The 17,232-nt window shown below is 42.4% G+C and overlaps 1 protein-coding gene across 1 annotated transcript in view; it reads left to right on the top strand.

Moving 5' to 3' along the window:
- trpm3 (transient receptor potential cation channel, subfamily M, member 3) overlaps positions 1-17,232 on the top strand; it is a 120,440-nt gene that overhangs the window by 87,049 nt on the left and 16,159 nt on the right. Inside the window, exons 9-17 of the mRNA XM_076269952.1 lie at positions 6,278-6,350; positions 10,517-10,617; positions 10,713-10,847; positions 11,132-11,182; positions 13,749-13,784; positions 14,031-14,171; positions 14,929-14,958; positions 15,203-15,495; positions 16,531-16,759. Coding sequence (XP_076126067.1) covers positions 6,278-6,350; positions 10,517-10,617; positions 10,713-10,847; positions 11,132-11,182; positions 13,749-13,784; positions 14,031-14,171; positions 14,929-14,958; positions 15,203-15,495; positions 16,531-16,759 — 1,089 coding nt within the window. The remainder of the gene's footprint in view (positions 1-6,277; positions 6,351-10,516; positions 10,618-10,712; positions 10,848-11,131; positions 11,183-13,748; positions 13,785-14,030; positions 14,172-14,928; positions 14,959-15,202; positions 15,496-16,530; positions 16,760-17,232) is intronic.

The raw sequence follows: 17,232 nt of genomic DNA, 5'->3' as shown, positions 1-17,232 counted from the left end.
ACATACTTTGCCCCAGAAGTGTGTTTTCCTCCTGGTTTGTGAAGGGTGATTGTGTTTCCAATTCCATTCGTCATGGAGGCCGATGTTTTTTACAGTGGAGAAAAGATGGCTCTATTAATCAAAGTGACAGGCAGGAGCCAGCCTGGTCCAAGTCCCCTCGGGGGCCAGGCTCCTCTAAGGCCACACCACAGAGGGTGAGAGGCTGGGAAGGAGGTGGGACAGGGGAGAAGGGAGGTGTGTGTGGGGGGGGGGGGGGTGCAGGGGTCTGTTAAAACTCAGGTCCGCATTGGAAAGTCTAAGCTTTGCAGTCAGGTGTCTTAGAAACAATGTCAGCCTTCTGGTCTTTCTCTCGCTCTCTCTCCCTCCCTCTTTCTCTCTCTGTCTCTGCTGGACAGGATGCGTGCTTTAATGTCTCCAGCTTGTGTCTCTGTAAGCTGGCGGACCCTAGACCCTGGTCTTAACATTAGAGCATGGCACATATTCTGCAGATGATGATGTAGGCTTCCTGCAGACAGCTGTCATGAAGCGCTCCAAAGGGCACTGCTAGTATGTGCAGTGGCCCACATCTCGGTATTTGCATAAGACGCATCGGCTGATGACATCTTCCATTAACATGCCTGAAAACACCATTAACTCATTTCCATACTGCGGGGTATTCGCACCTCGAGAGAATTTTTTTTTTATTGACGTTGTTTGATTTTCCTTCCAGATATTTAATAAACTGAATTTTAAGTAGTTGCTAATGTAAATAGTGTAACCTTAAAAATAATAAGGTCATCACTCTGTATCTTATATATCTAAAAGGTCATCAACATTGGCCTGCATGTTAATTTCCAGCATATTCCATCAGGAACTAAGTGGGGTAAGGTATATCTATACTATTTGGGACTTATTAGAAAGCTAATGTGTAATGGTAGTTTAGCTTTCTTATAATGTCAAAATAAGTCTGTTTTAATTGTATAGCATACTTCTAAGTGATGTGTATGTACTATATCACTATTCTGATCAGTAGCGGCTCCTGGGTTGACAAATAGGCGGGGCAGAGTCTGATGATCAAGTTTAGAAAAAAAAATTGGCATAGTTCCAGGTCACCGGCAGCTGGACGCACACTAAGGGCGGTCCACGGATATTTTGTTCATTTTTAGGCTAGGCTCTTTCTTTTATTGTCTATGGCTAGGCTATGAGTCAAATCTAGGGAATGGAATCCCATAATGTTACCACTTGCGGTCAAAACACCGTTTTGTTCATGCATTATTAACCTAGGAATTTCTGATCCTTCTTGACATAGCCTTCTCCTTAAGCTCAGGGCATGGGGATAAGTCTATTAGGAGAGCTGATTTGATTGAGTATGCAGTCCCAGACTGGATATCCGCATTGCAGCTGTTAGCTCTTTGTTTCTATGTGTCCTTTTGTTTTGTTTGTGTGTGTGTTCCTGCGGCTCATGGGGCCAGAGGGTACCACACCAAAGGCATTACCGAGGAAGGACACATGATAATAATGTAGTACACGTATACACATGTATATATACACATGTCCAACACGGTGATTTTGCGGAGGAATGTGGCTGTTTAAAATAAATGTAATATTGTTTTAGAGAGAGAGAGAAAGAGTGGGTATCATCAAACTTGAATCCTAGAGTAGATGCCTTATTTTACAACGTTCTGATGTATTCTGACTATCAGCTAACTGATTGATTGATTGATTAATTGATTGATTAATTGATTGATTGAGTGCGAAACAAAACCATGCATTGAGTTTTTGTGGGTTAGTTTAGAGATGTTGATGTCAGAAACCAGCTTCTGTGAGATTTCTCCCATATGGTTACATCACAGTAGGGTAAGTTTTGAATATTACTACCCCCAGAGCCATATAGGGCACTGACTACCCATCCCCATCTGAAAATTCCCACCCACTAGGTTAGGCACTTCCTGTTGAAGATCCTCCATTTTGGTCGTAGACTATCATTTCCAACTAGCACCATGCAAAAGAGTATCAACAGTATTTTGCGTAGTAGGCTACACGAAATATCCAAACGTCTTTTACGCATCTGATATCATCCATATTTCAAATATACAAACAGAAACTCCCCAGGACACGTCTCGTTCTTGTTGACATATTTAAGCAATATGAGATGAGGGGGAGCAGGGTTGGTAAAGGATATCCTTGCGGCTGTAATTCGGCCGTAGGTACGAGACTGAAGGACATATAGTGTAGCCTAGCCTATGCTGGAAGCGACCCAGGCCATCTGGTTATAGGCAGCCAATTTCATAAATGCTTTTAAACTTTGGAATAGGCTACATCACCTCTACTGGGCTTATATACTGACCCAAATAAAGTTTTACCCATTATCATTTAACATTGTTAGGCCATGTTACATCATGCATGCAGATGTCTGAATTGATTCTGTTATGGTTATTGTATTTAGCATACGTTTTGGCTAAACTCCAGTAACTTGACTATTAAGCTACTTTACTATGGAAATTCAAACAGAACCGGCAATGACTTTCTGGTGGAAAATCCTCCATCACCGTGTCACCTCGTATTCCCTGGCTTTCGACCATGCTGCCTGTTGACAACATGAAATCAGTTCCACAGTGGGGCGTGGCCAACAACAGCTCATTTGCATTTAAGGGCAACAGGCCCCAGAAACAGCCTATTCTGAATGGGACTGAGGCTACATCTACACTATCGGAAACGGGCAAGAATGGAGCTGCTGGAAACAGCTTCAGGGACATGTTTTGTGCAACCCTTTGGTCTATTTTGACTTGAAAAATAAGTATAATATAGGACCTTTAACTGCATAGGCAGACTGAAAAGGAATTGGATAGTCTGTCTTTCGACATGGCATTTGTACATTTGATGGTCTGGGGTGAGAGGAATGTACTCCAGCTAAATGGGGATGAATATCACCTTAGCAGCCTCTGAGTGCAGCATGCACAGAGACATCCTCTTCCGTCTCTTCCGACAGAATCTAAGGGCCCAATCTGCCCTCTACTACAGAGACGCTGTGAGCAGCGGTAGTGCTGCATAATCCCATGTAACCGTTGCAAGGCAACACTCCTTCGCAAAGACAAATACCGCCAGTGGAAAAGCCCCTACCTCTTTAAAAAAAAGCTCAACTTTGCAAACATCTGATGGTAAATTTTCCCTAATGAGAAATATTTTTCCGTTGTCGTGGAGAACCATTTCCTTTCTGTTGAAATCACCCTGATGTGATCTGTCAGCATTCTGCTATAACTTTCTAATCTAGAGATAAGAATTGTGTACACTCACTTGAACTGAGACATCAAGATTTCAGTTTTCACTGTCGTTGTCAAGGTATTTCCATGTTTGACTTGGCTGTGAAAACAGAGCCTAGCCATGGCCTTGGTAATCTCTGATGATCTTTCCCCTTTGCCACATAAAAAGTACTTATCTAATATAAGACGTGTCATGAAGTTGCGGATGATGAACAAGATTCATGCAGCCATGACACACGAGGTCCAAGGACCTTGTACTGGGTTGTGTGTTAACCTTGACCATGTTGAAGTGTGTCTTGTGAGAATTATGGGTGGTAATTGAGATGCATGTAGTAATATATTCAGCAACTCCAGAGGCACATCAATCTTGGTTAATGTCATCTCCTGTATGTCAACTTTGATTCTCATCTGGGCAAAACGGGGGGAAATGCCTGTGATCGCTATTGCAGTGTTGAATTTGCATGAAATGACAGGATGGCCCTTTAAGCAAGACAGGCAGTTGTGGTCTTACATGCACAGCAACTCTAGCCTGGTATAACCAGACTCACTACTTCATTTCACTTGGTGATAACAGTCTGGCCTCTCACGATTGGAAATAATTTCCAACCCTGGCATCGTAAAGGGGGTTGACTCTGCATGAACTTTGAAATCATTGGTTCAGCCTAACCAATCACATTGTTTAGGGATTCTTAACGTTTTCTACTTCATCTAACCTTTACAAACTGAAATGAATCTGTGTCGGCAGTCAGAAAACAATGTATTTAGGCTTACCTTTGCTGTAGATAATTTACACTGCACTTATGACTGCAATTTTTCTATGTTTGCAGGCTACTACCACATTCACTTTCGATTTCAGAACCGTCATCCCCTCATCATTAGTCAGCCACCCTGGTGGCTGAGAGAGACGTTGGTGTATCGTCAGGTGCCAAACTAGTATCTCAGTGAAATGAAAATGAACGATGAAAATGATGATAGTTGGGGCCACCTGCCACTGGGTGGTTGGTGCTCCGGTAATTGCTCTACTGCTGAACCACCCTCAATAATAACTCATTATGATGGAGTGTTACATGGCTGACCACTCAGTGGTAACCACTAACCACACGTGTGGGCAGAATTACCCCCAACCCACCCCACCCCCCTCGCAGCAGTGAGAGAGAGAGAGAGAGAGATAGCTGGGTGCAAAGGTCAAAGACTCTTGGATTCTCTTTCCACTGGCACATGCGGTCACTCATACAGGGTCATCAATAACGGAGGGCCTTGTGTAATTGCCTTCTCTTCGGCCGTGCTGTAATTGCCTTTTCTTTGTCCACACACCGGCGCTCTTTAGAGAGTGGACTGCGAGCTGATGGAGTTGATATCATGGTGTTCCATTCACCAAGCTTTATTCCCCATGGACAAAGAGCTTCGCTGTGCAAACACACTTGCTTAAGCAGACCTCCAGAGAACGACCTGAATACCTACATCTATGTGTGTGTGTGTGTGTTTGTTTGTTTGTAAACCATGATAGCCCCTATTGTTCAATCTCTGGCATGCACATACATACATACATACATACATACATACAGTACATACATACACATACACATACACATACACATACACATACATACACATACACATACATACACATACACATATATACAATATGACGTTCAACTCATTCAAAAGTCACTCAGCAACCAAGGATAACATCAAAAAAATGTACAATGGTTTCTTCATTTTTCCCCTTCCCTTTTTCCCTTTTCACTTATATAGAGAGATATTATATATATATATATATATATATATATAAAGAGAGAGAGAGAGAGAGAGAGAGAGAGAGAGAGAGAGAGAGAGCATAAACTTGTAAATATGACAGCAAGTGGACCTGGGAGGAACACTGTCCAGTATTTTTTTTTTGAATTCTACTCCAATGTCTTATTGATTCTCAAGGCTCACTCACTCTCAAGGCTAACTGATGTATGCACCCCCCATTTGACAAAAAAGACAAATTGAAACACATTTGCACCCACATCTGGGATAGGTTTAGCTGGGGAAGTTGAGAGCGGAGGTGGGGTGTCGTGGATGCAGGGAAATTAGGCTAGGCAGTGAAGCATAGCACTGGAAACCTACCTATTTCTTCATTATAGCTGGGTGGGTTCAGACACGTGATGCATTAGCGAACCAGAATTAGACTGTGGTGGTGGTGGTGGTGGTGGTGAAGAATCGATTCATGGTGCCAGTTAGCCAGGGTGTTTAGACACTCATGAATTCTGGTCACACGCTTATTCTTATGTGGAGCAGCAAGGTGCCCTTCATGCATGTGCCATAATGCGGCACGCAGTCTGTTGCAGCGGTTACAATTCTCTCTCTCTTTTCCTCTCTCTCCTCCCTCAGTTCCTTCTCCCTCAGTCTACTGTACCATAATCCCCTTGCACAACTGAACAATATGCAAATCACATTTGTGCAGGCTTTTATGAGTCACAGTCACCCTCATAGCTCAGTGTGTTCACAAATAGACCTCTTACAACCTGATCTATAGTAAAGTAAGAGGCAATCTGCTACATAAAGAAATGACAAAATACATGCCACATGACATGCATAACCATGCACCACTTAGTATAAATCCCTTTTATGTATCCCAAGTTTCTGAATGGTGGGCAAAAATCTGAATCTGTTTCTGGTTTCTGCTGTGCACTAGCAAGCAAGAATACATACAATAGTGAGCAAGCAAGAGTAATTTGAGCTTTTAGAGCTTTTTTGAGTGTGGAACTGAATGCATGTGATGGACAGTGAGCTCAATAGCAAGTAGCGTGGAGTAGACACATTTTTTTGGATCACACTTCACATTTTGGTTATCATGGCTCCAATGATTCACAAACACAAGTGGCTCTAATTTGAAATAGCAATGCGCTCCGCAGACTGGCTTTGGCATTGTTGTATTGCCGTTAAAATCATGCTATAAATCATCATGCAAGTTAGAGCCCAAAGTGTCAAATACAGTCTGATGTCAGTTTTCTCACCATTGTACTCCTCCCACGTTGCTTTTTGTCCCTCAGATAACTGTGTTCCGGATGGGGTCCGAAGGACACCAGGACATCGACTTAGCCATCCTCACTGCTCTGCTCAAAGGTAGCATATCACCTGTGTCACCTCTTACCTGTGGACAAACACACCACTGTATATACTGTGCACTGATGCATTTGGCCATTTTTAACCACATCATTTTACCCTCCTCAAATATAGACCACCAATTCTGCTTCTTGAGGTTGGCAGTGGATGCTTTCCTGGTCCTTGCATGTATACTAGTGTTCCAGTGTGCTCCCATGAAGGGGCTCCTTGTCTCATTAGTGGTTTGAGCTGATGTTTGGTTTTACATAAAGGATGACAGACACAACCTATGAAAGCATTGACAGTGGGGTCCTGCCCACATCTCTTTGTCCCTATTATTACTTCTGTCCTCCAGTTAGCAGAGGAAATGCAGCACAATCTCTAAATCCTGCAGTTGCTGAGCTGTCAAACACCCTCAGAAATATTTACAGTCTCGAGTTGTCCTGGGGGCTTTCTGTGTTATAGTTTGAGAGGATAATGGACTAGGCTAACAAAAGGCACACACAAAGGCACATTTACTTTGAGTATCAATAGGCTGATTGTTTTTTAGCATCCAGTATTGATTTGATAAAACAAGAGGGACTGTTGACAGAGAGTAACCTACTTACTCTGTTTTCTGAAAAGTATGCTTCAATCCAGATGAGCACAGCATCAGACTAGCACAGCCGCTGTCAAGTGGTCTGTCAGACTAAAAATGCTGCATTATTCATCTGCAGCAACCTCAGTGATACTTCATTTTCTCCTGTTAATAGCATCGTGATGCTAAAATGGGGGTGGTGGGGAAATGATCCCCCAGAAAAAGAGACTATTCAACTTCTTAGGTCAATACCAAGTACAAGTTGTAAAAGCAGATGTAAAAGCAGAATTTAGTGAAATAATGCATAAGAAATTATCACGATAATATAACAAATACCGTAATTCACTTGTACTGTCACAAAATAATTTAGTTTTTTAAAGCAAATGTAAAACCAGGACCTTGTAAAAGAATTCATAAGAGATTGTATTAAAGGTAAACTATGCAGTATTGGCAATTTCCTTACTGTTTTCTCGGTTTTTGCTTCTTTTTCGCTGGCTCTGTCATGACGAATGTCTGAGAAACTCCATCGCTACCTTTTTCTAGCCGGTGCCTGGCGTGTATGTGTATTTGAATAATTCTCGTTATACTTCCTGACACTGAGGCCGTCGGCCCGCTGGCCCACAGTTGCAAGGGTGTTTTTTCCGCTCACAGGCGCTAGGGGGAAGCGAGACGGCCACCATTCAACCCGAAAAAAGTCATATAACCATTCCAATAACTCTGAAGCTGTTAAATGAAGGTAAATTAAGCTTAAAAAACTTGCATATTAAGCTAAAAAACCTGCATAGTGTGCTTTTAATGATTCTTGATCATACTTGACTAGTACAATCTATGTTGTTTTTTATGTTTTAATTATTACTTTTTAAACACTTTCAAATTATTGATTTTCTTCTTATTTTTTATTCTTTTCTTATTATTTATTTATTTATTATTATTTGACTATTACCCTTCTATGCTTTTATCAGCTATTCCTGTTTGCTTTTGTTTATGTAAAGCACATTACTGTAAATGACCTCTGTGTATGATATGCGCTATATAAATAAAGTTGACTTGACTTGACTTGATGATTCAGACAATCATAATCAAGGACCAAAGCTATCCGTTTCGGAAATTGTATTCAGGTGTGTCCCAAAGAGACTTTAGAGGGTGATATGACACGCCCCATGGGCTGTACAAGTGACCTTGATCTTTTGGAGAGGCCTCATGACTGAGCTCTTTTCATCACTCTGTTGCAACACACAGGAAGACAGGCACAGCTGTCACAGCAAGACAAGCTCTAGGACAATGGCAGGCAGTGCGCTCACACTTTCTCTCATGCTGTTCATTAGTGGTGCTAATTTCCAGCAAAATCCAACATATCTGTTTAGCACTGAAGGAAAGGAATGTGTCTTTATCATCAAAGACATGGATCAAGGTGATTACTATGTTTTGTATAGGACATCTGCTGAAGGAGACCTGCTTTTGTTGAACTCCTCTCAGACTGACTTTCCTCAACCAGGATATTATATTTGGTTTATCAGTGATTTGCCATTGGAACCATATTTTGAACTGGGAAACGTAGCTGTGTCACAGTCTGGAGACTACAGGGTTGATGGGTGGAAAGACGGCAGTCTTGTTGACCAGAAATTTTTCTGCCTCGCCGTTTGCACCAGACGTTCAAACATCTTCGGATTTGGTAGCGCATCACAAGGTGGAAGCCTTGATTTATGTGAGTCAGATCCAACTGTGAAAGACATTACAACAATACAGCTATACAGAGCAACACCTTCTCAGCACCATCAATTAGTAGTAGACACCAATTCATCCCTAGAGATACTGCATGAAGAACTGAAGGGTAGACTACAGGTTCTCTATGATGCCTCTCAGGTCATACTTAATAACATCACCGCAAATGACGAGGCGTCTTTGTATGTCTGCCTGGCTTGGAGAGGAGGCCAATGCCAAACCATGTCAAAACAAATTGTGACCGTAAGTCGCAAAGAAAAATTCCCATACCAGAAAGACAACATAACTCTTCCTTGTTATGTCCGTGCAGCATACCCTAACCAGGTGTACTGGAAATCTCCGACTGGCAATATCACTCTTCTGCCAAAGGACTCCTCTCAAATTATGTATGATGGAGCTCCCAAACAAAAGAGGTTGCACATGCTAAATGGAAGCAAGACTGGCGACTACTCCCTTGTAATACCCTCTGTCTCAACTCACCACTCTGGGGAGTACACATGCATGCACCAGCAGTATGCCTCACTTGTTTACCATATCTACAGCTGCATTCGCTTCACTGCCATCGACATTAAGGTTTCCCACAACGAGATTGCTCGTTTGGAATGTGCTCCACGCCCAAAAGACGCGGAGAACCCCCAGACCACGACCAAATGGTATCGCAAGAGGCCCATTGAGACTGAGGCTTTGATTCTGGAGTCTGTGGGGTACTGGACGCCTGTGCTCCACTCTCTGGATCTAGCCGGCAGGGTGTCTATGTCTGACCTCACCTGGCTCACGTTGAACGTCACCGCCGAGGACAGCGGAGTGTACAGGTGCCGGGAGTGGGCAAAACACCCTCGGAATTTTTGCCACGAGAGAATCATCAACCTGCAGTATGTCGACACCCTTTCTGTGAGTATTGACACCCTTTCCTTGAGCATCTACACGGTGCTGATGAGCTGTATCCTACTTGCTATGGTGGTCATTGTGATCACTGTGAGTCTGAAGAGGAGAGGCAGGCACCAGGCTGATGAACATCACCATGATGTCCCAGATAGACATCAGCAGAGAGAGGGGCAGCAGAATGGAGGTCCAGCCCTTTATGAAGATGTCAGGATGGCTGAAGTTAGTAGTTAGTCAGACAACCTGTGTCATCCTATTTTATCTGTTAATGGGTGTCATGGCTATCAGTTAAGGCACAACTTAAAAAACTTAAAATCTTACAGTAATGTAATAACCATTACCTTTCTTTACTATTCTTTCTGAATGTATGTATTTACTTAGTCAGAACATAGTGATGTTGAGATGACGTATTCTAAAGTGTATGTAAAGTCTATCTGCTACCATATGTTTTCTGATGAAATATTGTTTTAAAATAAAAAACAAAAACAAGAAAATGTAAAGTGTTGGTTGTTATTATACAGCTATTATTATGAGCACGATCACATAGGTTTTTTCTTTTTCGGTTGACGATTTCCCAGGCCCTGGAACACTGGGGCACATGAAACTTGTTTTTTCCACCTAAAATTACTTCAGTTTGTCTACAGAGACCCTCTCCACTGTATGACAGAAGTGGAAATAATTTTTTAAGTCAGTGGCTTAAAGTAGCGATTCACTTTGACGTAGAAAGCTTGCCCCCCAAGGCTATCGCTATATAATATTTCTTTGTAAAAGCATATTCTGATCAACCCATAACTACTCCAATTAATGTTTTGGTCCCCAACAAATGTTTACTCGTTATCATCCATAAAGAGACACTAGGTTGTTATTAGACCAGGGTTGCCCTTTAAAGGCCCTTTGTACCACTTGTGTGAACAACAGCTAACTATTAGTTAGCTGTTGATTGGCAGGAGAGAGTCAGAGCAAGGGGAGAGATATTCTGTAGTTAACATCTTTGCCATGTGGACAGGTGCAAATGCATCCGCACCCGACCAGCTGAGCTTGGCCTTGGCATGGAACAGAGTTGACATCGCTCGGAGTCAGATCTTCATATATGGACAACAATGGCCGGTAATGTATCGTTTCCAGCTAAACTCTACTTTGTTGTTGTTGTTGTTATGGGTAGGGGTCACTGGTTGACCCCTGTGCTTGCCACACCTCCTCAGGTGGGCTCCCTGGAGCAGTCCATGTTGGATGCCCTGGTGCTGGACCGGGTGGACTTTGTGAAGCTGCTGATTGAGAACGGAGTGAGCATGCATCGCTTCCTCACCCTCAGCAGGCTGGAGGAGCTCTACAACACGGTAGTTACATTCACACAGCACACGGCACAGCGCCGCTTTCTCCTCCACTGTTTACCCTTAAAGGGCCCGAAAAGGGCCTTCCAGGTGTGTTTACTTTACAATAGTTTTGTTTACTCGGTGCAAGTAAACAAATAAACATGTCAAAAGTACAGTACTCTTTTTACTAGTCCAATAATTCAGAGAAACAAGGCACAGTCATTCTATTTCAAGGTATTTTGAAAGTTTCACCCATCTATTAAGATGTCCAGCTGATGCCTTGTTCTTTGTTTTGTTTTGTTTGACAGAGGCACGGACCTTCAAATACACTCTACCATCTTGTGCGGGATGTCAAAAAGGTATGTTACAGTGTGTGTTCACAGTAGGTGGGTGTATCTCCTCTGCTCTCATTGTGCGTGCATGTGTATGAATGGGTGTGAGTGTGAATGTGTATGTGTGTGACTATTGCAAGACCTAGAGTTATGTTGCTTTATTATGCATTTTTTCTATTCTTTTTTTTTTTTTTAAGCAGCATATTTAGATTTTTCCCTTGTGGGTACAACTTCTCTGGTAATACCACGCATAGCATAAGGTGCCTCAGCAAAAGCTTTCATCTTGTAAAAACACTGCTGTTTGTTTGTATGTGGCTACTGCTTTAGTCATGGCAATACCAGTCATCAGGTTTTAGTCCGACAGACCAATGCCTGGTATATTGGTACTCATGGGAACTACCCCAGAGGTCTAGAACATGGTGTTGTATCATTGCAAGAGTTGTTCCTCTGTTAGAATAGAGGAGAACTTGCCTCTTGTACCCAAAGAGTACCAGTCTCCCTCTTGTACTAATTTCCTAATGGCCAAAGGGTGGAGGAAGTTGTCATAAATCAATTGAACAGTACTGAAGCCCTGGGGTCATTCTTTCTGATACCAATCATTTTTATTGAGTCTTTGTACCCAGGGCTAAATGAAGCATCTTAGTTTGTTCTTTTTTGTATTGATTGTCTGTTATTTGTTTATCTGCTTTTTCTAGGCCATGGCATGGTTGACTAGTTATATGTGTGATTTTAGATTGTCAAAGAAAGAGAGGAGAGGGGTAGAAAATCCATGAATAAAAAACTACTCTTGTACCTCTTCATATTATATGGGTTTCAGATTTTCAATCAGCTTACCATCATTGTTACTGAAGTAGGTCTCAGCCAATTAGCATTTGATCAGCCAGAGGCACTCTGATGAACATGTGCTTGCTATGGAGTCAAAAGTATTTTGTCATCACATTCTCTGCTCCTCCTGTGATTTCACTTTTGAAACATACCACAAGTTAAGCTTTCCACCACTATCCAACTCAGCTTCATATTCCATTTAATCATGTGATATGGTCTACCAGGTTGGTCAGTAGTGTTTCTTCAAATTATAATTTCTTGTAGTTAGCCTACAATTAGAATTAGCCAAAAAATGGCTAACTTTTGGCGGTTTGTGGTGTATTTTCAAATGGAAATCATGAAAACAAGGACATTACCCTATATGAGGATACCATGAGGAAAACATGAAAATATGGACATGTATAAATCAACCAAGGTAACAGTCTCAGCAGTCAGCACTGAGGTGTACCTGAATCAAAATGGTGCCACCAGCCTATTTAAAGTAAGCCATCACTGAATATCTAAAATCAATAGAAGTCCTGATGAGATCACTTGGGAAGGTTGTGTGCTGACTTTCTGTTTTCCAAATGCAGCTCTATTCAGTTAGTCCTCTGTCACAACCACTTCTGCTATCATGTCATCAGATTCTCATTATGGTAGGCTAGCACAGGTGTTGTTGAATTACAAATCGTTTGTGAAGCTCTTGTTACCTCGACTTAGTTATTTTCTTGACACTGCGTAATCTCTGAACATTGCTTTTCTTAGATGCTCAAAAGAATGTTGACTGTTAATTGGCATCACAAAGAATGTGCTTCTCAGATCCCTGTTGTGAGACTTCAAACAGGCAGGCCAGGAATTTTTAAATGCAATTCTGGTACTGTAAAATAATTTGCAAGTTTACAGGATCAGATTTTGTTGAAGGAGCAGCATCTAGTCAGCCTGTCTTTGTTTGCCTCTTAGATTGTATGATGTCTGAGTTCAGGATCTCAGCTAAGAATATTTTACTTGTAGAAAACCAAGAACCCATGAGCAGCAGCAGACCAAAAGAAAGAAAAAAGCTTTTCACCAGGGCCGGTTCTAGCCTACTATATTTGGGTGGGCTGGTATAAATTTTGGATCAAATTGACATAAATACAAAACACACCAAAATTGGTATTACCTATCTTTAAAATCATGCTCCCAGAGTGTAGCACTTTAGCTGCCCTAGCTGTCTTTTTTTTTTCAAACCGACAATACTCGATGACTTCGAGAAAATGACCAGAGTTTTCCTTTCAGGCATCAGGAGGGGGGTTTACATAACATACTGCACAGCTATGTACCAGCTAGCTACCATTACACTCAACGCCAACTCATGTACATCCAAGCTGGGTTGAGGCTGCACACTTGCCAGATGCCTAAGTGAAAAACCTGTCTATGGGCTGACCACCCTCCAAAAAAAAAAGCTTTGACTTTGTTTGGGTGGGCAAGACCCAATGCACCCTGGCCCCTATCTAGAGCCGGCCCTGCTTATCACCCCATCCCTCTGCACCCTACACCCCGGTCTCTAAACACATCAAGCACCTGATATCAAATGGACAGCAAAGTGGAGGCATCATTTCAGTCTTTCTCGTCCCGCCTTCCCATCATAATGTGTCCGTGTATGGACTGGCCTTAAAGCGTTGTGCTTTAGCTCCACCAATCCAGCCCTGCTGCTAGCCTAGATGCGATCTTAGCAGAGTGTTCATGTTCCGCCCTAATAAAGCCCTTCACATATGATATTGTCTCATTGACCTTGTGTGTTCTTTCCAAGCAAGAATATCGAGGTTTCAGTTGGATCTACTTCAAGGTGAATCCACTAAACATATTCCTTTTATATTCCGGTTTCATTTGATTTATTTTTTTAGCGAATTACTATCTGTGAGTAGAGGAGTGTGTGAACTGCGACTGTGCATTACTGTTGCTTAAGAGTGGCGTGGATGCGGCATGCGGCAGAACGCGTGGGTGGGAGGATTTGTGCTCTTTCTCGCTCTTTTTGATGTCTTCTGCATACCCACAACCCTCAACGTTCTCTGAATAACATTACTGTCTCCAGGGTAACCTCCCACCAGACTACCGCATCAGTCTGATTGACATCGGATTGGTCATCGAGTACCTCATGGGCGGAGCCTATCGTTGCAACTACACCAGGAAGAGGTTCAGAACCCTCTACCACAACCTTTTTGGCCCCAAGAGAGTAAGTCACCAAAGACATATGAGAGCTTAGCAACATGCCTGAAGCCCAACCCCCCCCCCCACCCACCCACCCAAAAAAAGTATTTTTCTGAATAGCACCTTGGAAGGTCTTAAAAGTCTTACAAAAAACAAAGATAGAATGATAACACTCACTTTTTACATTCACACTGGTGGTTTTCTCACTGTCAACTCCCATTTTTCAAGCAATTATTGTGTGCGTATGGGACTACGAGAGTGTGTTTATTGTGACAGAGAGGATTGAGTGTGTGTATGTGTGTGTGTGAGAGAGTGAGATATCCATCTCTGCATTAGATTATGTACTGTAGATGGCTAGGCAGATAACACACTTGCTGCCCCTCTTTAGAGCCGTAGTAGGAAAACATCCCCAAAAATAGATGCCTTCGTATCACAAGGCTCACAGGAGGCTTGGTCTACTTATATCAACGGCAGAATCTCACTCACACGCCAGATACCTCATTTATAATTCATACATGGCCTGTTTCCACTGCAACAGATAAAACCTCGATTTAGCGTGCTCCTCTTTCTCATAAAAACAAGAGGTCACTGATTACATTGATAAAGGTGTGTGTTTGTGTGTGTGTTTAAATAAATAGATGAAAATGTTATGTGTGTGTGTTTATGTGTGTTAAACAGTGTATGTGAGTGTTAGATACAGAGTATGCCTGTTTGAGTGTTCGCTGGTGTGTGTGGTCTTCAAATGGACATAAATTAGTCTCTCAATTTTTTTTATCTTATAGCCCAAGGCGCTTAAATTACTTGGCATGGAGGTGAGTCTTGTGTATCTATCTTTGGTTTTCTTTATAATACAATAGTGAAACAATTTACTGTAGGCCTACTGTACTGACATCCTAATGCATGAATGCATGTCTGGTTAGGGAATTATATACAGCCCTCATGTTGTAGATTGCTTTAGGCCACCCCCCACTGATTGATGTCTCTCTTGTTTTGACATCACGTAAATGTCCCACTCACACATTTCACTTGTTCATCTCCTTCACCTGCACACACCAGGACGACATGCCAATCAGGAGAGGCCGACAGAAGACGACGCGCAAACGTGAGGAGGAAGTGGACATTGACTTGGACGACCCTGAGATCAACCACTTCCACTTTCCCTACCACGAGCTGATGGTGTGGGCGGTGCTGATGAAGCGCCAGAAGATGGCGCTGTTCTTCTGGCAGCACGGAGAGGAGGCCATGGCCAAAGCGCTGGTGGCCTGCAAGCTTTGCAAAGCCATGGCTCACGAGGCCTCAGAGAACGACATGGTGGATGACATATCACAGGAGCTCAACCACAACTCCAGGTAATGGAGCAGTGATACTCACTCACCAGATACTAACGGCCAGGCTATACATTAAACTAAGCAGAATGTTTGCAGAGTGCATGCTGGAACAACCCTTAACTTCCACTTTAATCAATGGAACTGGCTACACCAGACAGGACTGTGGCGAATTATGCGGACATTCTAAAAATATTCTAAAATATGCCAGATTTCTATTTCTGTACAGCACTTGCACTCGCCTTACACTGAGCTTCAGTTGCACAAGAGCCCTTTAACACCTCGCTTATCTTAGCTGAGCGAGTTCATCAGATTGCAAATGGATGGTTAAAATGTAAAAACAAGCAGAATAAATTTGAGGACATTGGTAGGATTCTTGAGACAAAAGTAAATGGATCTATCTTGTACAGCAGTATGGCCAACTGCATGTCATCTGCATTCTATGACTTTAGAATGATTTTTGTCAGAAAATCACAAGAAACTCTCCAAAAAGTCTGATTGGTGTGGCCAGGTATATGAAATATGGATACACAATGTCTGCATACTTCTTGAACTAGAAGTCACATGAATTGATATGGGTAAATGGAGTCTGAGGTGGAACTATTCTGTCCCCTTTGCATAGGGACCTGAGGGTCCCAGGCACTGTTTCCGAAAAGCCCTGCTGTACCCCACATCTTTTTTTCACTGATTTGTTTTCCATGCTAGTTCAAGTTTTGTGACTTTAAGAAAATGCAATGATTGACAGAAAATACTTTGAGAGATTCTGACTCAAGAATTTGTCTGAGACCATACATAGCATAAGGGAGGAGAGAAATTATTGAGTGCCAAAATGTGTTGCCGAGGGTGATTGACCTCCTTGACTTTGCCAAATGGAAGCCTTTGAAATTCAAAGTCGGGCACATTAGTGTGTGTATGTATATGTGTGTGTGTGTGTGTGTGTGTTCACATGGCCTGTTCTTGCATGTTCTCTCTCTCTCTCTCTGTGTGTGTGTGTGTGTGTGTCTTAATTCACAAACCCACATTTATGTCATGGATTCATTCTCATACTTTTTGCCACAGAGAGTTTGCTCAACTGGCTGTGGAACTACTGGACCAGTCGTACAAGCAGGACGAGCAGATGGCCATGAAGCTGCTGACCTATGAGCTGAAGAACTGGAGCAACGCCACCTGCCTGCAACTTGCCGTTGCCGCTAAGCACCGTGACTTCATCGCGCACACGTGCAGCCAGATGCTGCTGACCGACATGTGGATGGGGCGTCTGCGCATGCGTAAGAACTCCGGGCTGAAGGTGAGCACACGCAATTTAAATGAGAAAGATTCATTGCAGGATTCCAATAGCAAATCAGATTGGAGGACTCCATCAGCCAATCAGAATGCAGCATTCTTCAACACAAGATTCCGTCAACCAAGGATAAAAGTTTTTCTTAGTGTCCATTATAAAAAATATGCAAAAAATATCCACCAGAACTTTCTTCAAAGAACGCTTTGTTGGTTGTTATTATGGCAGGTACAGATGGTGAGATCTCAGCAATCTTATTGGTTTATTGCAAGCCACACAGTGTGACTTGGATGGATCTAACTTTGAATTTTCCATTCCACTCCATTATAGACAGAATACCAGCTGAGATCAGTTGCATTGTTTTTTTAATCAGGGCAGCAGTTTTCAGATTACATTATGTGCTTACATAATTGCAAAAGGGTTTTCGACTGTTGTAGAAAGAAATGGCTGATCTTTAATGTAATGTCTACATTGCCCATTAT

This window comes from Alosa pseudoharengus, unplaced genomic scaffold (assembly GCF_046254945.1).
Source record: "Alosa pseudoharengus isolate Yale_2024_CS ecotype anadromous, Long Island Sound unplaced genomic scaffold, YU_APseudo_1.1 YU_APseudo_1.1_scf_6, whole genome shotgun sequence".
NCBI lineage: Eukaryota > Metazoa > Chordata > Actinopteri > Clupeiformes > Clupeidae > Alosa > Alosa pseudoharengus.
Note: the sequence above shows the minus strand (reverse complement) of the source record. Positions and strands in the feature narration are given on the sequence as shown.